This window comes from Pezoporus wallicus, unplaced genomic scaffold (genome assembly GCF_028554395.1).
Source record: "Pezoporus wallicus isolate ANWC-B61680 ecotype Strahan unplaced genomic scaffold, APGP_CSIRO_Pwel_v1 contig_8673, whole genome shotgun sequence".
Taxonomy (NCBI): domain Eukaryota; kingdom Metazoa; phylum Chordata; class Aves; order Psittaciformes; family Psittacidae; genus Pezoporus; species Pezoporus wallicus.
This window is the reverse complement of record NW_026637196.1, coordinates 487,142-509,864: the sequence shown is the minus strand read 5'-3', so window position 1 is coordinate 509,864 and position 22,723 is coordinate 487,142. Positions and strand designations below refer to the sequence as shown.

The following is a 22,723-nucleotide window of genomic DNA, read 5'->3' as shown; positions in this document are numbered from 1 at the left end:
TTTGTTTTGTGTGAAATCAGGCTTAACTCCATGGAAGCCTGAACAATTGTTAAAATCGGGTATCTCAGCAACCCTGACTGGCCACGTCTTGAAATTATCATTATTTCTAAGGAAATTTCCAGGTGTAGTGTTTCTAAGAGATTTCTGGCTTATAAAGTGATTTCGCGCTCCAGTGGAATGCTGCTTTGATCTGATCTCTAATAGCATGTATTCAGTATGAAACAGTGTTGAAAACAAGTGTTTGGTATAAACTGAACTTTCATCCACCATGGTCTACTTGATGAACCTGGACTTTCTCCCCTTCAAAAAAGGGAGCCTTCTAAAAGCCTTTCATGCTACTCAGCAAGCAGATTCCACCTAAGCCATAGAGCCTGTTGTAGGGTATGTTGGCACTGTGGTCACTCATGATCAATCATGTCATAAGAACAGTATATCACACAAAAGCACACCATTACTTCAGTGTAGGCTGTATGGGCAAAGTTTAAATCACCTAGTTTGGGTACTGTTAGGCCCTATCCCATTCTCTCTGAGAGACCAGATTTATAAATCTAGAACATAAGGCTGTTGCAAGTCTGTTCTGTGATGCCATATCATAAAGAGATGAAAGTAGAATAAGGAAAAACCAAAATATTCCTGACCAGTCAAGCTAGTTACAGTGTTGGCCTGACATCATCTAGACTGCAACACCACTGACATAAGCATGTCCAAACAGCTCTTGGATTTAACCCAAACATCTAAACTTCTCATTGATGCTATATAAGCACTCTAAAATAACTTTTGCTATAAAGAACATTTGCGCTGAAGCTGCTGATATGACACAGCACATGAGTATCTGCAGTGTTTCAAGTGCAAGAAGCCTTCAGCTGAAGTAGTAGAATTGCCATGGTGTGCTGAACTACACTCCAGGGCAGTTTGTGTTGTCATTACTTCAGTGCTACGCTATGACTCTGTCCTTTTCTTACAACTTGGCTTTTATTTGAAAGTAACTCTTGCAAGAGTGATAGAAAGTATATTGTTTAATTTTCTTTCTGTTTATTATTTGAAGGCATCCATTGGGCTGACACCCCGTATATGTGAGGTACTTCTTTTTATTTCACTTGCATTTATTTAAGCAACATTATTTTTCTTAATGGGTTTAAAATTTACACAAGCTTCTGGTTTGTGCAGGGCCTTTTTGCAAGGAAGGATGATTACACAGACCAGACAGCATCTTGCAGAGTAAAAGTCAGGTAAGTGTGTCGCTGTTTTGGGCAATACTATGAATGCTTTCAACAACATATTCCTGCAATCAAACAAAGTAAAGAGTAGTTTATTTTGGTTTTGTTTTCTCAGATGGTAATAATTTTGAAACAAAGGGGAGAGCACAGAGGACGGATGAGAGAGTGTTGGGTTTAGTTTTCCATCTCAGTATAGTTCTTGGGATGCTGTCTCTTCACTTTTGTATATACAGCTGAAATAGGAGTGCATCAAAAATGGACTTCCTGTTTGTTTAACTGCTAAATTTGAGTCATAATTCTACATCCCATTCTTATTCATTTTTCCCATTGATCTAATGAAACATTATGTTTGGAAATCTGGACATTTGAACTCACTAATGTTAAAAAAGTGCATTTTATGAATTTTTAAATAAATAATGAATGCCTCTTGCTTCTTGGAAATTTGCTACTCTTGAGTTCTTTCTACATGCACTGAATGGGAAGGGACAGTAATAGGATAATGAAAATTGATCAATTGACTTTATCATGAAAGATTCAGGTAGTTACATTGTCTACATATACACTTATTTTTCCCCCCATTGTGTGCATTTCACATTTTTTTTTTTTGCTTTTCAGTTTTCTTGAAATCTATAATGAGCGTGTCCGGGATTTGTTGAAACAATCAGACCAAAAGAAACCTTACACACTTAGAGTCCGAGAGCACCCTGAAACAGGACCATATGTACAAGGTAAAAGCAGGCTTCACAACTAGCATCAGAATTTCAAGTAAATGTTGATTAGGTCTGTATGTATATTTGCGTATGTTCCTGGTGTGATTCTGGATTGCTTCTACTCTTCTACTAGTGCAAAATGACACAGAGTAGTTTTACAGTGGAGACTACTAGGAAGAGCCTTTTCCAAGCTGATGGAAGTTTCAAAAATTACTGAGTTTGTTTAGAAAGCAAATGCATATATTTCCATTTCCAGGCACCTTCTATCTAGTGAGCGGAATTCCCAAGTTGCCTCTGCTATCAGATTTTGCTGCTGCTTAGCTGGCTAGTAAATGGGTAGTAACACCTGGGGGTATGCATTTTGTATGCAAACTTCTATCAGTCCTGTCACATTAGTTCAAATGCTGATTTGTTTGGGCTTTTAAATAGAGTTCTTGTCTCTGCATGTTTTGTAAATTCCTTTTGTTCTCTCTGGTTCACTTTTTTTCCCTCTCTTTTTCTTTATCATGGTATTATCCATCAGATTGTTGTCCTCACTTCAGAGATTAAGGCAAGATATGACAACAGATAGAGTTATTTGTCTGTGTGATTGGAGGCTGGAATTTCCAGCTCTCATTCCCTGGGCACCAGCAGTATTGGTCATAGTATGTCTAACAACAGACAGTCGTTTCCAATTCCTCATCCCAAAATTTGAAATAAACACTTGGGAAGCATTGCACTTGCATGGTCCTATACACAAGGGACTATCTGGCATTCTGGTTATTTCAGCTGTGCTTTCCCAGCCCATCAGCATCCTGTTTAAGGAGAGTTGGAAAATAGATGAATTGATGGTCTCATTAGTATGGCAAACTTATCATTCTTTGAAAAGCAGATTTGTAGACATTTGGCTTTTATTGAGGTCTTTCCAAGATTCTTTCTACCTGCTTGTTATCGGACAACTTCATTGTTGGTGGAGTACAGATACTAATTATTTTCCTTTAGCAGCTGCTCATTCACCACACAAGAAAAGGTCTTTAAACTGCTTCCTTCCTTGGCAATTTCCATCCCTTTTCTCAGGCCTTGTATCTCCAGTGATTCCTTGGCTGCGTGTAACTGAGTTTCCCTGCTTTAAAAGAAAATGAAGTTATAGCATCTACCAATGGGCTGGCTTGCCTTTTGTCACTATTTTGTCTTCATCTGGAGCCTTCCAGGCCAAATCCGTCACTGCTTTTACAGTCCTGGTTTTTCATTTGTTTTTTTTTTTGTTGTGTTTGTGGGTTTTGTTTGGTTGTGGTTTGTTTTTGGGGTTTTGGGGATTTTTTTGATTTAATTTTTACCCCTTTTGAATAAAGATTTTGGGCACAACTAAAATTTAAGAGGAACAATTTTATGCTACAGACCTGAAATATCCCACAGAATTTCCCAGTTGATTAGATTTTGTAAAATAAAGGGGAAAAGATAATGGAAAAAGATGAATCTAGATAATATTTGCCTGCTTTGGCCATGTTTGCAAATCCAGCATGAATACTTTATTTTAGAAGATTCTCTCCCTCTGCATCTTATGACAGCCTCCAAAAATAATTATGCTAATGCCTGTAAGAAAATCTTTAATTTTAATGATAAATGTGCATTTTTAGAAAAATTGATCACATGCATGGAAAATGAAGTAATTTCTCTGCTGAAGGTATCAGAGGGTATAATTAGATGCTGTTAGTCAATTAGATGCTTAGGCCAACAGTTAGATGGCCTAGGGTTTTTCTTTTTTTAGATATGTGTATAGAAGTATATATTGAAAAATAAACATGCTTATGTACAGTTTGTTCAATTAAGAACTTTAACAGTTTGCTTTCCTTGAGGCAACCCTGATGCCTTTTGAGGGGAGGGACTAATAAAGAAGATGTGATTACGTGGCTCTTTTTGTAGCTGCACTCTTAGCTCACATCAAAAGTAAGCAGCAATGAGCAGGTCCAGAGGTCTTTTGAATGCAGGTGAGGAGTACAGTCAGCTGTATATTATTAACGTCAGATTCCAGAAAATGAAGTGTTTCACAGCACTGGTACAAAATGCCCTTCTCAATTGCAGTAATATTTTGCTGCAATCAACAACTACTGACCTCTGTAATGAGGGCTATCTACGTGCTGAAGACGTCTTTGGCAGTGTTATATGTAGTCTCTCTGCAGCATCAGAGAGAGTATGTGCAAGTATATTGTTTCCAATAGCTAGATGGCTGAGATCAGAATTGTCAGCAAGCTTACTAGAAGGGGAGCTCATTTTGTATTTTGGTTTTATTCTCCTTCCAGGCAGTTTGCTGTATGGAAGAAATAAAAATGGTGAACATGAGCAAAGCTCAGGAATTTCCCATTATTTCCCATAAATCCAGCATGATAAGGGCTAGCATCTGTATTTGCATCATACTTCTTGCAAGCCGTTAGTGATTTTAAGGTTTGCTGATTTTGGTCAGGAGCTTCCCAGTGTACCGTTAGTTTTAGTTACGTGTTTGTTATCAGTGATGTCCAGAGTACAGTTAGCCCTGGGTGAAGAACAGACAAAGAGGAAAATGGGAAGACTTAACCCCTTTCAGGATACTTAGATGGCTCTGGCAATGCATTTTCTGTTTGCAAGCCCAGTCAGGAAGTCCCAGCTCAAGTATTTTGAATAGTTTCCAGCCCATCATTTTTCCACGTAAAGGCTGTGAAATTGTAGCCTTTAAAATGCTGAAAGTGTTTCAGTGCTTTGGGTTGGAATCATTTCAAACTTCTCCCTCACAGATGGTTGCACTGTTAAGGAGTCGGCCTCTCTTAAACCAGGAAATGATGCAATCTATTTTGTTACTCTGAGACAGATTTCTGGGGAGATCCTTTCTCACTCCAAGGCAGATTTCTAGATGAGCAAGTGTTTTTGATCTTTCTGCAGGACTTTAAAGTCACCTTCCTTTTTCTAGCAGTCAGCAGAACACTTTGACATTTCTTTTCAGAAACACAATTATTTCACTTGCCTTGTTGAAAAACTAAATGTTTCGCTAGATTCACTATTCCAGTAGTTATGGAAATGTAGGTAGGTAAGAATTTCTTCCATGCCTTCATTTTATAGCTGGATTTTTATTCAGTTAAATGAAACCCTGAAAAAGGCTCTGGGAAAACAATATATGATAGTTTCCATATCCTGAACTTTGAAGATCCCAGTGCTGTTGGAAAAATAATGGGCCTCTTTCTCAAATGGAAAATGTGATGACTTCTGAAATGAATGTATTGTAAAGGGACACCAGAGAGCAGAAGAAATGCTTTTGTTTGAGAATCATCCTATACTGTGTGTAGTGTACACACTACAGTTAAGAGTTTTTTGAAGTGTGGGTGATCCAAAAATATTTCCCCCCTCCTCTCTGTATGTATATTGCAGACTAAAATAAATTCCCATCTTTGGCTTAGATTTTGCTTTCATTTCATTCCATTGTTCAGCCTGAGGAAGAGAAGCTGCGTGGAGACCTCATAGCAGCTTTCCAGTGTCTGACAGGGGCCTACAAGGATGCTGGGGAGGGACTCTTCATCAGGGACTGTAGCAATAACACAAGGGGTAATGGGTTCAAACTTAAACAGGAGAACTTTAGATTGGATATAAGGAAGAAGTTCTTCACTGCAAGGGTGGTGAGGCACTAGAACAGGTTCACCGAGAACCTGTGGCCACCCCATCCCTGGCAGTGTTCAAGGCCAGGCTGGATGGGGCTTGGGTCAGTCTGATCTAGTGGAAGGTGCCCATGGCAGGGGGTTGGAACTAGATGATCTTAAGGTCCTTTCCAGCCCTAATTGTTCTATGATTCTATGATTTAAAGTCAAACAAAGCTGTTATGATGTAAGGATAGGCTCTAACAATGCCAGAAGTTCTTATTTCAGTATTGTTGAATTTTATATTCATTTTGACTTTCATTAATAGATAAATGATTTTATCCAAATATATCAGACTTTTTTAGTACTCTGCCTTCAACCGCTCTTTTTTGGCCTGCGATAAAACAAACCAAACCTAAATCAGTACGGGGGGAGGAAGTAGCCCTGGATTCCAGCTGTGAGGTAAAACATGATGCAGAAGAGTGGTTTATTAGGTACTTAAGACAAAGACTTGCTTCACAGCTCAGGTGGATATTTTAGGAGTCACTGCAGTACCAGTGATAACTAATCATTACCATAAAACGCAAACGAGACATATTAAACTGTATTTCTGTGAAATACAAGCCTGGTGAGGTTCATTTTGTGTGCCTGTTGGAATTTGTGTTGTGCAAGGGGCTGGCAGTGCTGCAGCAGCACACTGCCCTCCTCCGGGGCCCTGTTAGTCACAACCGCCACTCCACCACAGCAGGCTCTCAATGCAGTATTTTCTTTCATTTGTTTTCAGTGGGTGTTTTTCCCCACTTCAAAATAAAATCAAATAAAGAAATATAAAACTGGAAGCAGGAGATGTGAAAGGGCCAGATGTTTCATATCATTATTTATGTCCGCTCTAGGGAGAAAAGGGCGTGAAGACTCGTGAGTTACAGGCTGAAACCTAGTTAAGTAAATGGTAGATATTCTCAGGGGCTGGTTGCTAATTCTGTTGTGTGAGCAGAGCCATTATCCAGAGGCAGTGGCTAAAAGCTTCTTTACAGGATCTGTACCCAATTAGTAGAAGTGACATAGCTGAAAATTTCTCACGGAGTTTCAGTAATACTGTTTTTATATACCATTTTTCTGCTGACAGGTTGGAAAAAGGCCTGTACTTTGAAGGCATAAGGCATTTTTTATAGTGATGTCACTGCATCTGAAGGTTTTTATCTGCATCATTTCATCTTATTTTTAAATAAAATGCTTACTCTAGTTGAAAGACTACTTGTAGCACAGACTGGCCTCCCAGCACAGCATCCTTATGCTCCTGCTGTTGGGTAAACTGGTTGAAACTTCCTGAAAAAGAATATGCATTTAACTCTTTTTAAATCTTTGACAGGATTGACGCAACATTTAGTTACAGACTACAAGCAAGTTGTAGAACTTCTAGAAGAAGGAATAGCTAAAAGGTATTTTATAAAACAAACCAGCTCTGTCTTTACTTAACACTTCTTTCACCATGTGTTGATTTCACTGAGGTTTGTTTTCCCAGCTGTTGCCAATGCTTTTCGTGATAGGATGTCAAATATGCTGTGTGTGACGTGCACATAAGATGTTACATACCCTCATATTATCCCCAGTAAGAGCTACAAGTATTCATGAAGTTGTTTCTTCAAACCTGATCCAATGCTGACTTACCCAGAAAATTCAAACATCTGTCTGGGACAGAAAATGCATGCCAGGAAAACATTTTGCTGTAAACAGACTGAAGTTTTCCTTTTCCACTTGCACGGGACACTTTAGACTGTTTGGCTTTCAACTCACTTGTTAGTGTAACTTAGTGATTTAATACTGCTGAGAAGATAGTTTATTTGTATTTAATTTATAAAAGTATTTGGTTTGTAATTATTTGGTTTGATTTTCATGAGCATTTAAGTTCTTAGTACAGGTCATGCACATTTACTGTGAGAGAACTGTGGGAAATACTAATGAAGCCAATGTTTTTGGCTCTTGTTAGTCAAGACACTTTTTCACTTTTTCAACAGGGAGCTTTGGATATCAGTACAACTGCTGTAAAGGATCCTCCAAATCCAAATCACAGTTCCAAAATTGATACTAAGTCTTATCATAAAAGAGGTCAAGATTTTAGAATGTCAGTGATGCTGAGGAGTAAATAAAAACTAAGCTGCTTTATCAGAAAAACAGAATATACAGCAGGACCGAGTTTTGCTTCTTCTGCTTGTAGCAATCAGTAAATGCAATTCTATAGTAAGAAGAGGCTTTTTCAGACTAACACCAAAATCCCAAGTTGTCTCATTGCTAAGGAAATAGACACAGAGAAAACAAAATCAGAGGTTCAGTATTTTGTGTCGTTTTGTGATGTTGAATTTTCAAACTTCATCACTTGCATGAAACCAAGGAGTGTTGTCTTTCTCTGAGGAACATTCCAAAAACTTATTTGGAATATACAGGAAACTGCTGTTTACCTATAGTCTTTATTTTTATGAAATAGCACATTGTAAATGCAAACAAACTAATTTAAACCACCTGCAGTCTGAGGAATGATGCCAAATGAACATGACGGCTCCAAATCTGACTATGCAGGAAAGATACAGGATGAGGAGCTCTGCTTGAACATGGGTGGTGCCTTTCATGGGCGAGAGGGCAGTTCCTGTGCTAACAACAAGCAAAGTTTATTGAAGGCGTATTTTCAACCAGTTGGTTTTATCAGGCCACCTTCAGCCCTGCTCTGGCTGCCCTGTCCATTATAAAATAAACAAATACGATTTTCCATAGGCAGTCATTATTTTTGTTGTTGCTCCCAGTGCTATTATTTTTTTCTCTTGACACTTTACAAAACCTAATCTCAAATGCTTAAGAACAAAATTTCAAAATGCAGGTGGCCTGTGTTCAGCAGTAGCAGTCATTTCTCTCCCTCTTAGTAGCTGGTGCAGTGCTGTGGTTTTGACTGGGAACAGCGCTGATAACACCGATGTTTTTAGTTACTGCTCAAATGTTTGGTCTAGCCAAGGACTTTGTGAGCCTCATGCTCTGCCAGGGAGGAGGGGAAGCCAGGAGGAAGCAGAGACAGGACACCTGACCTAAACTGACCAAAGAGGTATTCCATACCACAGCACGTCATGCCCAGGAGGTAACTGAGAGTTACCTGGAAGGGCTAGGGAACTGTTGGGTTGGACTAGTTATCAGTCGGTGCTCAGTCAGGGTGGGGTGAGTTATCGGTTGGCAGGTGCTGAGGTGTTGTATTCTCTTCCCTTATTTCCTTTATCACTATTATTACTGGTGATAGCAGTAGTGATTTGTGTTATACCTTAGTTACTGAACTGCTCTTATCTCAACCCATGGGAGTTACATTCTTTTGATTCGCCTCCCCATCCCTCCGGGAGCAGGGGGAGAGCAAGAAGGGGGAGAGTGAGGGAGCGACTGCATGATTTATGGCTAAGTTTAAACCACGACAGCGGGAAATACAAATTTCCCTATTTCCATAAGCATAGCCCTAGTGCTGTGTTAAGCTAAGCAACCAATGAGTCTAGATAATACTACTAGAGCACTTCAAAATATTAAAATGTACACCGCATGCCGTGATGAAATATATAAAAAAACTAACACATACATACTCCCATAAAAATGCTGACATGGGTTGTGATTAGTTGAGATATGAACTTGTCCTCTAGTTAGGAGCATTAACAGAGGTGAGAAGTGAGTACTAACACTTTTTCCTCCAAATCCTGGTGCACTTTCTGTTTATCTTTTGCTTTATAAACTTCAATGCTGTTCCTTTATATTCTCTGCCCACTGTAGAGCTGTGTTTTGTCTTCTGCCCTTCACATAATTGTTTGCCTTCCTCCTCCAACATCTGGAGACTAGTTCATGTTCTTCTGCTTCCTCAGCTTAGGCTAACATGACCATGAAGCACTAGACTGCCTGCAGTTTTTGGCAGTGCCTGCTTATGTGGCTGTGAAGGTGTAGGAAGCAGAGTGCAATAAGGAGGAGAGTCCTGAGTTTGGCCTCCTGTATCTGATGCTCAGCAGTATATACACAGCTGCAAGCTCTCTGCTGTCTAGTGCAACTGGTCACTGCGAGACTCTTGACAGTTGGGTTCAATACAAAACCATGGTTCCACAGTCCTTGTCTGCACTACTAACATTGCTGCTGTTGTTGAGGGCAAGCTTGGCAAAACTGATACTAAAGGCTGCACATGGGGACAATATGGAGAAAATGTACTGGGCCAGTATATTCAGTGGTGTTGGGGGTGAGCTGTATGATGCCATTGCTGACTGTACTTCTCTGCTGTATTCTACCTTACACAACACTTTACACTATAAAGGTGCTTTAAGATACTTCTTCAGAGTGCTGCTGGTGGACAAAACCACCTCCAACTGACCCTTAGTTTCTGCCCTTCTAGGTCCTCTGCCAAACACTGTGATCAGATCCAAGAATACAGCCTACCGTAGTCTCCAAGTTTCACATTCCTTCGTCTTCATTTCTGCTGTTATTTTTTGCTTTTCCTGTATACAGGGAAATAAACCTTTATAATTGAATGGTTTGTTCTTCTTTCTAGAATCACAGCAGCTACACATATTCACAATGCTAGCAGCAGATCCCATGCTATCTTCACCATCCACTACACTCAGGTTAGCTAAAAATAATCCAGCTTCCTTTTCTCTTTGCTCTCAAAAAGCATTGTTCAATGTGTTTTGCATTGTTTACTCCTCACTGTTTTGCACTGTTTGTAATAATCTCTATAGAAGCTGTTACTTATTTCCTTTGGATTACACTGCGGATGTGTTACACTTCCTAGGCTGCTTGATGTGCTGAGTGTTTACTGAGGTATTCTTGTTCTTTTATGCAAGCTTATAGTCAGAAGTGATGCCAAAGATTTCTGTAAAAAGAAATGTCTGAAGTTTTAATCAGCCCTTTGAAATGGGCTGATCACAGCACCCATTCCAGGGTGCTGTGAAAATTACATGTGAATATGTTCGATGTTATATTATGTTTAGGATCCTTAATTGAAATATCACATTAGCTTAACACCAAAATGTTATATCTGTCCAGCTTTTCAGATGTGCTCATCTCTTTAGCATTTGGCATCCACTTCTCTCCCAGAGACAATGCACCCTTTCTCTGGAGGAATTATATCCTTCCCTGGCAGGGAAGTCGTTCAGTGATCCAATAGACCTTTTCTATCTCACACTTCTAACATCCTGTAATCACAGAACATTTTGGGCTATTTTTCAGTAGTTTCACAAAAGACCTTTGGAATACATTAGTGGAAAATAACTGCAAGATCTACAAGAAAGCCTTTCACAGTCGCTAGGCATTAAGGTTTTTTTTTTTGCAAGAGGAAATCAGCATAAGAGGGTAGTTTCTCTGCTGGGTGAGAAAGCTGTTGAGTTAATGGTTTGAGCATAGTCAATGGGTCAAGGTCACAAAGAAAGGCAGTGAGACAGTCATGTACAACTCAGTTTCAAACAAATGAACACATCTATTTTATTTTCATTAATTAAGAGGAATAATCCTCCTTATTTACATTTTTGTCTTTAGGCTATATTGGAGAATAATCTCCCCTCTGAAATTGCAAGCAAGATCAATTTAGTGGACCTTGCAGGCAGGTAATTAACATACTGAAGGTCAAACAGGTAATTTTCTCTGAAGATGGTACTGCCTAAAAGATGAAATTTAATATTTTAAAACTTCATTAAACTAACAATAAGCCTGACTTTCGCATACAGTAACAAAGAGTATTGAGCTGCCTCTGTCATCTGTTCTATTGTCTCTGTCTCTGTTCTTGTGCATTGGATATTTGATTTCATTGGGGTAGGGAGTTCCTGGGTCTCAAGATCCAATACTGTGCTGTTACATACATTTAAGTAATCCTATTCAACCCTGTATTCTTGTTAAGTGGATATTCTAGTAGGTCTTGGTGGAATTATCAAATCTGAGCTTGAAAAGAGAGAGAAAACGTGATGTATTCCTCACAGCTGCCTAGCATGGGCAGGATTAAATAATCATATCTCACTGCTTATGTTGTTCATGTTCCAAAGTCTGTAAGTCTCTGATCTTAGCTGTGCATTTCAGTGAGGAACATGGGGTTATGCTGGATGTGACAGAGAACAGAAAGAAGAGTTATAGAACAGTTGGAGAACAGGACATTTTTCTTTCTCAAGAATGTAAATTGCCATGTATGTCTGACAGAGGAAGTACTACTGAGGGGATATACAGACTTCTGCACAGAGCCAGTCTAGACTTGCGGAGTTGTAAATATATGTTGGTTGTTTTTTTTTTTAATTCAGAGCACCTATGATTAGGTTGCCCAGTTCAGGCTTAAATTCATGTTTTGATGGGTATTCAACAGTAGTTCATGCCAATGACCTTTGCTCATGGCTGTTTGGACTTTCTGAGCCAGAGCACAATATATATTATTCAAAGCATATGGGTTTTAATTCCAAGACTTTCAATTTCTGTTTTCTTGTATGTCAGGAAAATGCATAATGTTTTCATATTGATCGTATGTTAATAATTAAGCATTTTTGTTTGGTTTGACATGTCTTTTACATGTTTGTGTGCTACAGTGAAAGAGCTGATCCCAGTTACTGTAAAGATCGTATTACCGAAGGTGCCAATATTAACAAGTCATTAGTTACACTTGGAATTGTCATCTCCACTTTAGGTAAGCACAGTAGTTCTTTATATTGAAGGGTAGTGATAAAAGCCTAGGACTGCCTCACCATGTGTTGTGTCTTAATGTTTCTCTATATTTACAACAAAAAGCTGAGCAGAACAGCTGTGTGGCATCTACATAAACTGTAATAACATCTAAGAAAATTAAATAGAAAAAGAAAACTCCTTTCCTGAGCTCTGTGGTGTTTCTCCTTCAGCACAAAATTCACAGATGTTCAGCAGCTGTCAGAGCATAAACACCATAACAAGTGAAGGGGACAGCAGTCATGCAGACAGTCCTTCCACAAGCAGCATCAGTGGGACAAGGCGACCGGCTTACATCCCGTACCGTGACTCCATCCTCACCTGGCTTCTGAAGGACAGTCTGGGGGGCAACTCCAAGACCATTATGATTGCCAGTGAGTATGGTTTCTATTCCCTGTTAGGATTTTGCACTACATTGCCCACTTAAAATACATCTCTAGTCCAGTGAGAAGACGGGCATATCTCTTAGGAAGTGTCCTTGGTTTTCATAAATACTTCATAGAATACTCAAGGAAACAAGAAGGCATGCTGATTGTGCATGAATTTAAGCTTAAGAGACTTTCCAAGGTTATAGCTTTGGTTTAAAGCATGTTATTCAATTATAAATACAATTGTGAGAAGACATTTTCTATAGGCTTGATGAAATATCCTGAAGAATATTTTTGGGTTTGTTTTTTAAAGAAGCAAGACTAAAAAAATCCATCTTTTTCAAAACTGATGGGTTAAACTGCTTACTTTTTAAAATACTATTTCTTTTCTATTTGTTTTCTGTCTGTAGCTATCTCTCCTGCCAGCTCCAGCTACAACGAGACCATGAGTACCTTGAGATATGCTTCAAATGCCAAAAATATTGTTAACAAGCCCAGAGTGAATGAGGTGAGGCTTTGAGTTCTGCTTTTCATTCCTGTTCTGTTTTGTTCTGTGTATTATTTAAGGTTTATTTCCTGTATCTGCACTCTCAGTAAGATTCGTACTCCTTTTTCCCATGTTAATGGGAGCTAAATAGGACCCTGGATATTATAGAAAGCCCATGCTAGATCCTTGACTCCACCCCTTCAGCTAGTTGCCTTCTTCCCCTCGCTGTAAACCAACCCAAGCAAAAGCGTCACTGGCAGTTCAGAGAAAGTTGACTCTTTAACTAAAGAGTTTCTCTCAACTGTCTGCAAAAAGCTGCTCTCCAGAAACTGCCTGTGCAGAGATGCTTACACTGAAAGTAAGACAAATATCTCCGCACAAACAGGCAGGAAATGCTTTGTGTATCAATTAGAAGGGCTTTTAGTACTATGGCTGGTGACATTCTCACTTAGTCTCCTCTAGTCTGGTTCTGTCAGCTGCATGAGAGAAACAGCAGCATTTTTCTGACCTATTTTGAAGATAAATCCATAAAAGTAGTGATGTACCCAGCTATGGGTGAGGTGGTTTAGTGTGAGGTGTCCCTGTCCGTGGCATGGGGGTTGGAACTAGATGATCTTAAGGTCCTTTCCAACCCTAACTATTCTGTGATTCTATTGTTATAATGGGAACAGATATCACATTATGTCTGTGTTCAGAAAAGAGATGGAACAGAGTTTATGGGGGAAAAAAAACCTATTAAAGATGGGAAGCACCTGTCCCTAGGCAGTACATTCCAGGGGCCTGGCAGGGTGGATGGAGCAAGAAGCACTGCTTGAGTGTGCCTCTCCTCCCAGGGCTTGGAACAGCCCTGCATTGATTTCTTTAGCTAGAATTTTTTAAAGAATGATTTTTCCAACATCTGTGTCTCAATCCTGTGTTCCAGGATGCAAATGTAAAACTGATCAGAGAACTACGGGAAGAAATTGATAGGTTGAAAACTATGCTGATGAGCTTTGAACTGGTACGTAGGAACACTTCCCAGCTGGAGCTCTAATCAATCCTTCGGTAGCTACAGTCACTTACTTTGTCTTATCTGCTTACCTTACCATGTTTATTGTAACTGGAGAGAAATTAAACCGTTCCGTGTGATTTCACAATGTTTATAAGGGTAACTGCATTTCTGTCAATTCACTTTTTTCTGTCATTATATTGATAATCCTGAAGAATAAGCATTTGTGTAATGATTAGGATTTTCTTGCCTTTCATGGAGTCAGCTGGTGGTGTTGTCCAAAAATATCATGAAATAGAAGTATTTTATTTGTAGGGATACTAAAGCACCAAGACAGTACAAAATATTAAGCTTTGATATGATTTCCCTGCCAGACTTGTTACAATTCTCCTTCCCCAAAAAAGTGAAGTAATAGACCTCAGCAGTACTTTGGAGGTTTCACCTTTTCTACACATTTTGACCCCAAATGAAGTTGTAAACCCTCACAAAATAGCTGAAACTCTGTTTTCCTCCTTTGGAATAATAATAGTAATAGCACTGTTGTTTTCCATGCAATGGGAGAGAGCATGTTTTTTGGGGAGAGACTGGAACTACAGTCCAGGATTTATTTACACAGAAGTATCTCTCTATTAATGTGCTTTCACCAGTTTTTCACAGGAACTTGCATGCCATACCTAGAGAGGTGTAGGCTAGATGCTAGAAGGCAGCATCAAACATTTGTGTATTCTGTCTTTGCTTCTGCTGAATTCATGTCCTTGAAATCCTGGAGTGAAAGAACATGTCTGCCAGCTGTGGATAAGGTAATTAACATGTAGATCTTGGTGGCTGTTGTTTGTACAGAGGAATTCCAGTCCCTCTTGGAGCGATGACAGGGATGGAAATCTGACCGAGCTGGTTCTTCAGAATGAAATGAAGGTGTGTATGAGCTATTTGATGCTGTAACTCTCCTGTTTCACTGGTTTGGGGGAAAAGCATTGCTATAGTTCTGAAATCTGAAAATGTTTTTGTCCTAATTCTTTCCTGTTTGCTCTGAATATGCAGGCAACTGCCATCCTTAATGCACGTAGGGTGCTCTCTGCCAATTTGTTGTCAAAGTCTCATGTCCTTGATGTGATACTGTCCATTGCGTATCACTAAGTCTGCACAACCTACTCCTTGTTTGAAAGCAGTCTTGACATATCACAGTAAATAACTATACAGAGCTCTTGTAATATTAAAGTCCCCCAGTTTATTCAAAGAAAATTATTGTACAGTCACCAAATTACTAAGATTTGATCACTGGTGACCTGGAAAGGTTTTGGAAATCTTAATGGCAAGATTTGCATAAAGACAGGCAAAATAAGTAGTTTGCATGATCATACTTCTTTCTTACGTTCTGTGAATGAGTTTTCAATAGATTAAAACTGCTTCACTAGGTGGTAGTACAGTTTTTACCTGATTTTTTTGTTGCTACAAAAATGTACTGCAGTTATAAATATACCTGCATTGCTACTGGTGAAAGAATTTTGCATCCAGTAACTGAAAAAAAAAAAGTTGTTCCGAAGAAATTTTTGTATGAGAAAAATTAACCTGCTTAGTAAGTGAAATAGCTTTCTTTTCTATTCTTTAAGATCGAGCAATTGACCAAAGATTGGACAAGCAAGTGGACAGACATGAAAGCAATCATGGAAGAATACAGTGTGGATATCAACAAAAAAAAAGCTGGAGTAACAATAGATTCTAGTTTACCTCATCTAATGGCCATGGATGATGATATCCTCAGCACAGGAATAGTGCTATATCATCTCAGGGTGAGATACTGAGGTCATACTGAGCAAAAAATGTATTAAATATAGTTGAAAATTGTGTCTCTTACTCTGTGATCTGTCTGCTAATAAAGTATCTTAATCCAAATCTAGGTTTTGTGCTACTCAATACAATTTAGTGATAAGGGTTTGGTTTTTTTGCTATTTGAAACGGAAATCATGTTTTTCTTTATCATGCTGAAAGAGAAGCCTTGCTGATTTTTCTCATGCCAGCACAAAGAAATCATACCAGGTAATAATTAGGGACCAAGTAATAATATCTAGAGCTGATCAACCTGCAACTTGAACTACTCAAATCCTATGTTAACATTAAACGTGCTAATTTTGACAATACCTTAAGTAATTTGCAGATACTTATTAATGGAGAAACCTCATTTGAAGGGTCACCTTCTGAAGTCATTAGTGTCTGTCTGTCACACTAACATCTTTGTCCCCTTTTTCTTTGTTCCTAGATGCTGCCTTTTCTTTTCTTTGTGCTTTGCATCTTTTAGACTCTGGTGTCTATTACCTTCATCTGAACAGCAAGAAGGTAAAACGTTAGTGGTTCCTTACATATTAGGGCTTCAGCATATAACATTACTTCACATTGCACTTCTAGAGAGAAGTCGTGGCAGCAGCTTTCAGATCATGTAGAATAAACATTTTGTTATGCTTTTAGTGCCTTGGTATGCCAAGCTCTTAATTGCACTAATCAATGCTGTGCCTATGCTCAAGAAATCCCTCTTAGGTCTGTTCTTCTCTTTTTTTCCGGCTTTCATTAACAAAAATGTGTTTTCCCTGTAATTTCACTGAGCTTTTAGCTCAGTCAAAAAACTTTCTTGAAAGTTGGAGTATTCCCCAAACTGAAGGGGGAAAGCAGTCTCAGTCTTTATGGTTTTATAATGTGCCTTGGGAAGTCTACACTTAGTCAGGAAATTCTGCAGAAGAGGGGAACAATGTAAAAGCACTTCAAAAGATCTGAAGATGTACCTCAATATGTTAAGATGAAGTTGTGAGTTTGCGTCATCTGAATTGTCTTTCGCTTTTTCAGGTAGAATACTCAAATTGGGAAAGAGTATAAATATTTAAGTTATTAGCTCAGTAATAGCATTTGAAAAATTGAAATCAACATGGACCTGGGTTTTGTTTTCTTCTTTAAGTTGATTTAGTTTGCTTGTATTGTATCTGTCCCCTTCTTCTCAGCTGCAGTTTTTAATTGTACTTAAACTCTTACAGAAGCACTCCACCAACTGGGATGCTATCGTGAATTTCGTGAGCCAATACTGCTGCAATGTACTTTTCTGAATTAAACTTTGTTAGCAAAGAGTTAGTTCAGTACATTGGGAAAAAAGTTTCTTTTGAAACTGCAATAAATGTTTCTTTGCTTAGTCAAGAATTTAATTGGTAAAGAAGACTTTTAGGAGTTGGTTTACTTTGTCTAAAATATATGTTGTTAACTCACTTGATCGTGTGAGGTGAGACAAAGGCAATATGGATTGTAAGTTTTCTTTAAGTTGTGGCCAAGCCAGGTGGGTATTTTGCGGTTGAGTCCACTGAACATTAAGCTGATATCTAACTTGATAATTACTCCAAAGCAGGGTCACTGGGCACAATCCAGATTTCAGTCTTGCTGGCAAGGGTGTCTAAGCAGGGCTTGTATTACAAGAGGTCTGTTAATTGGCTCAGACAGCTGAGCTCTGTGAGGAACTGAATGATAATAATTCCATTTCCCCCTAGTGCACAAAACCACTGTTATTTCCCATAATTACCTGTAACTGCATTGTCTTGCAGTAATGCACAACTCCCTTTTTCCCAGTCTTCAGGCTTCGGATTATTCGTTCTTGCTTAATCTTTAAATCAGGGCTATAATATGCTTGGCGCAGAAAGCATATTCAATTTATTCTAATTAGAGCACAAAAATCAAGTAGTTTAGTGACCATAATTAATCTTAGTATGACTGAAAGAGTTGCCACTAAAGTTGTTTTAGAGCACCGTCACTAATCAGTTTACAATAATCAAGTGCAGTGTCTCTTCAGAGCTGGGAAATGATCTTGCTTTATTTTCGTAAGGAAGAAGATAGAATTGGTAATGGAACATTCTAGACATGTGGCAAATTAAGTGATTTGGGGGGGGGTATTTTTTTCTCATAGTATTAAGTGACTCTTTTTTGATATTTGCACTGTACCTTAAGAATACTGTCTCTATTCTGTCACTGGCCCTTAATATGCTTTGAGCCTGCTTGGTTTGGAGACTTTTTTTCCTAGGCAGGAAGCAAGAACTTTTCTTTGAAGTTGTTGAATCTTCAGGTTTGGGGACTTGCCCATGTACCATACCATAATCACCAAGATAACTTTCAATAAATGTCATCTAAGTTTCAGAAAAGAGATTCTTGTTTAGTAGTTAGTTTGAAGAATTCATAATCTATGAAAGTTCCCTTAAAAAACAGGAATTCTGTTACTTTTGTATCTGAAAAGCTCAGCTAACCAAATAATTTTGCAACTTCTTTCTTCCTACATGGTTATTTATGAAAAGAATTATCTCATTTCTGCATACATAAGTCTCACTGTAAAAGTTCAAAGCATCAGAATGTGTGTTCATATTCAAAACATTTTATCAAGCACAGTCCAAAAATCATCCTCTGGGAATTACTTCACCTACTGGAGTCATAATAGGAGAATCTGACATAGCTACAGGATAAGAAGTAATAGCATCTCTATAGGGGACAGCAGGCTGAAGTATTGCAAAGCAGTAGAGAGGGTTCAGTCTGAACAATTCAGTAATTCATAGGTGATTTATTTCATGTATTTGCTAAGAAGCTCTACCAAAGCTTTTTTAATTATTACATATGATACACTTTCAGTAACCTACTTTTAAATTAGTTCTTTTCTCATTTTAGGAAGGAACAACCAAAATTGGAAGAAGTGATTCAGACCAAGATCAAGACATTGGTAAGAGAATCATATTACAAGTTATTTTATGATATGATCTGGTCAAACCAAAAGGTTTACATTTGTCATGCGTAATAGCTAGGTAATGTATTGGTTTGTCAGCTTTCTTTGTAGGAGAAGGTGAGTTCTAAGTTGGCTAAAATCTTTCAGTTATTTTTTGGTTTTGTTTAAAAGGTAAAAAAGCCAATGGTCTTGTCTGATTTGAGATCTCTTCAGAATTTTCTTCCCACTTGTAAAATGCTACAGTAGAGTTTAAAAATACCTTCATCCAGCATGGAAATCTTGTTATGATCTATCCTAAACTAGTGGCACAAGTCATCATGAGACATTAAAAATACTTTTCAACTCTACTTGGGCAGAGTATTTGAGTATTTTAGGTATAAAATCCAAATGATTCAGAATACTTTTTATTGCATTTCATTCCTGCTCTTAACAAATTATGATAGTTGAAACTTTATACCAAAATAGGAAACTTCGGAATCTCAGCTTTGGTTAGCTCTGCTAAGTTTGGTTAAGTTTGATTATTTTCTGCCAGTAGGTTAGTAAAATATAAATAATAAATGCCATAATAGCAATAAGAAAATTCAGCACAAGAGAAGAATTTGCACATCAGCTCACAAATCAGAAAGTAGTGTATAATCTTCCAGAATCAGAAATACTGTGAAAGGTCAATCTCACTATTTTTGATCAAGTACATTTTTTCTGTGATATTGGGTAATTGGGTAGGAATCGAGACTATTTAATCTCCTTGGTCTGCACCTCTGAGGTACGAAGTGTGTAGTCATAGTGTCAAATAGCGTGTGGTACTTCATTCTGAGGAAAATAGTGCAAATCAACTCCACCAACAGGTGAGGTAAACCAAATCTATACATGATAGTTTTGCAGGGACAGTGGATTGAAAGGGATCATTGTATGATAGACAACAACTGTGGTATTGTGACACTGCGACCAGTTCAGGGGGCACACTGCACCGTGAATGGATGTGAAGTCACTGGATCATGTCGTCTGTCACAAGGTAAGGCTTGCTTTTTCTCTGAATGCTGCATTATAATCAACTTACCACTGGAGTTTAGAGACTAGGATTTATGGCACTCATCCAGATCTAAGACAGCAATCCCCTACTGCTGTCTAGCACCATATTCTTTGATCCATGGCTAGAACTTCTAGACTGGGACAAATAAATTAAGCATCCCACAGAAAGTAAAATGAAGACATAGGTGACCATATTAAGAATATTAAGACCTCTTGGTAGCAGTTGTCTGTAGCTTTCTGAAAAGCAAAGACCTGTAGTCAATGGTGCTGTTATGGAAAGCAATAGAGACTGGCTCAAAGCCAGCTGACCACTGGTGGGGTTTTCGACAATATGTAACATGGTCAAAATCCCCTTCAACTTTTTCACAGTGTGTTTAGGTGGAGGGTACTAGCCACAGAGTCACAGGCTATGGTGAATGAGCTCAGACAAAATGAATCAGGCTCCCATGCTTTCAGGTTGTTTAAAAGAAAATAGAAAATATATCCAGTTTCTGGGAACTTGCATGATCTGGATTCTTAAAAAGACAGTGTACAAACAAGTTTCCAGCAGTGGGCTGGTTATGTTTTAGATATGCAGTCATGCCAGTCTTTAAAATGAACAGGGAGTTTACTGTTATGTTGAGTTTGCAGAGATCTCCAACATAAGTTTGCTTGGATGCTGTTTACAGAATAACTCTGCTGTTCCGTAGTGGCAAATTCTCTAGTAGTCTGTATGTGCTATAATCTGTATACTGGAGTTAAGAAGCTGCTGACATCCTAGGGACCAACTGGCTGATGAATTATGTCTCTGAAGTTTTCTAATTGCTTTTTTTCACAGGGGCCCTTGTTGTCCTTGGCAAGTCTCATAAGTTTAGATTCAATCACCCGGCAGAAGCTGCCATCTTAAGACAAAGAAGATCAGTAAGTTCTAAACCTGCATTTTTCTCTCCTAATTCTTCTCTGTCTTTTCTGGTTATTTTCCCTCTTAAAAGCAAGCCTGATGCAGGTAATATTTCTTCTCATCATCGTATTCACTTTGCTTCATTTCCTCCACCTAATGGTCTGTAATGACACTAAACCTTTTGTGGGAGGACAGTAGCGCTTCTTTCAGATGTGCTTAGCAAATGATGCAGATCCCTTGAATAATTTAGTGTTTCCTATTTCTAGTCGTGACTACAGAAAGTCATTGAAACAGGCAGAATGACGCAGTGAAAAGACCAATTAAGAATCTTTCTACATTTGATAATTTTCTGAATTATCTTCTGTCTCTAGCATTTCACCATCCTGAATGATGTATGCTACAAGTAAAGGAAAATAAATGGGATTAAGCACTGCAGTATTGTTGACTCTAAAAGCACTTAATTGTTACATGCTTCAGAAATAGATAAAGTATTTCTGGATATGATAATCTCAGGAGCTCACTACTGCAAGATATAATTTGGTCAGCTAGCTCAATATGTTTTTGTAATTATAAACTTAGATAATTCTTAAAATGAATGGCATATGTAACTGAAAAAAGTTAACTTAATGAATTTAAGTTTTCTGGTTTAGGACATAACCATACTGCCAATCTCTATTAGCAAGAATAGACCTTTTAAAATTGACTTTCATATAGTAACATTTTACATTTTCTGCTCAACTGTCCTTTTGTACTCACTTCTGTAGTTAAGGAGCTTAACTTCCATTTATTTTGATTCTTAATTTCTTAATTAATGAAGCATGCAGTACATTAAAACAGAGCTACAAGAAGAGGTGTACTCGGTAACAAATACTTAGCAGAAGTGTAAGATTAGAAACTCACATGGGAGGTATTATGCAGCATTGCACACAGTAGTTGGCAATGGCGGTATTAATGATAACTTGGAAGTTTCTGGGCTGCTGTGATATTTTTTCTTCCTGTTCTTACATTGTGTGTTGCAGATTAATGAAACCCCACCCATTCTGAGTTGCGGAGCTTTGGACTGGCTCAACTTGGATGGGAGTTGCACACATTCTCCTCACTATGTCCTTTCTTCTCCTGACAAGTAAGTTTAAAACAAACTAACAAATAGTTTTTCATGTGGGATAAAAATGAATACGTCTGAAACCAGGGCTTGGTCCAGAAAAACTACATCATATCTAGAACAGGTCCCATCATGTTTTCAAGTGATCAAATACAAGTGCCAGTGCCATACTTCTGATCAAATGGATTGCCTTCCACCTTGGGTAGTGTGTTTCTGTGTGTCCTCTTTAATGTATCTAATCTCTGCATTTGCTTTTCATTTGCTGCGGTGATACCTTTCAATACAAAATGGTTTTCTTTTCGTTTCATTACTGAGATACATTTTACCCATCACTGCTGTTGTTTTCTTTGTAAAAATTATGAAAAATTTAAAAATAGGAGTTTTTCTAATGACCTTCAGGAGTAGATGCTCTTTATATGTGTGTAAACGTCAGAGGTGAAGCTTTTGTCACGGTACTTTATTGATGGCCCTGGAAAAACCTGCAGAAATCCCAAACCATTGTGAACAGTATAGCACAGAACTGCATTTGGTATTCCCATTATTAACCTGACAAAGCAGCAGAATGCTTCTGATTTTTTCAGACCATGTTCAGAAAGTAGATTTTTTGGAGTTGATCTATTTTTTTAATCACTTGGACAGTGATATCGCATTGTTTAACATTATTAAATTAACATAATTGAAACACATTACCTAGTGTTTCAAATGGTTACTTCAGTGAAAATGAAAAGCATTTATGGTACTGCATTCACTTGATTTTTATCAATGTCCATGCCTCAAAAGAATAAGCTATAAACTGTATCTATCATTAGATGTGTTTCACCTTACGTAATAAAGTGGTCTTCTGTTCAGTCCTCTTGAATACCTTTTTTTGGCAAAGGTAAACTTAATTGATCCACTCAGCCTTCCTTTAGAGTAACCAGTAAGCCTGTGTTTCTG

At 38.2% G+C, this 22,723-nt stretch overlaps 1 protein-coding gene across 2 annotated transcripts in view; it reads left to right on the top strand.

The window, feature by feature from the left end:
- STARD9 (StAR related lipid transfer domain containing 9) overlaps positions 1 to 22,723 on the top strand; it is a 106,725-nt gene that overhangs the window by 49,870 nt on the left and 34,132 nt on the right. For both annotated transcript variants that reach the window (XM_057403916.1, XM_057403917.1), the window contains exons 5-20: positions 1,046 to 1,078; positions 1,168 to 1,229; positions 1,833 to 1,945; positions 6,875 to 6,944; positions 10,055 to 10,127; positions 11,038 to 11,105; positions 12,066 to 12,163; positions 12,372 to 12,572; positions 12,977 to 13,074; positions 13,976 to 14,053; positions 14,882 to 14,956; positions 15,652 to 15,831; positions 18,722 to 18,773; positions 19,651 to 19,788; positions 20,623 to 20,705; positions 21,705 to 21,808. In XM_057403916.1, coding sequence (XP_057259899.1) covers positions 1,046 to 1,078; positions 1,168 to 1,229; positions 1,833 to 1,945; positions 6,875 to 6,944; positions 10,055 to 10,127; positions 11,038 to 11,105; positions 12,066 to 12,163; positions 12,372 to 12,572; positions 12,977 to 13,074; positions 13,976 to 14,053; positions 14,882 to 14,956; positions 15,652 to 15,831; positions 18,722 to 18,773; positions 19,651 to 19,788; positions 20,623 to 20,705; positions 21,705 to 21,808 — 1,526 coding nt within the window. The remainder of the gene's footprint in view (positions 1 to 1,045; positions 1,079 to 1,167; positions 1,230 to 1,832; positions 1,946 to 6,874; positions 6,945 to 10,054; positions 10,128 to 11,037; positions 11,106 to 12,065; positions 12,164 to 12,371; positions 12,573 to 12,976; positions 13,075 to 13,975; positions 14,054 to 14,881; positions 14,957 to 15,651; positions 15,832 to 18,721; positions 18,774 to 19,650; positions 19,789 to 20,622; positions 20,706 to 21,704; positions 21,809 to 22,723) is intronic.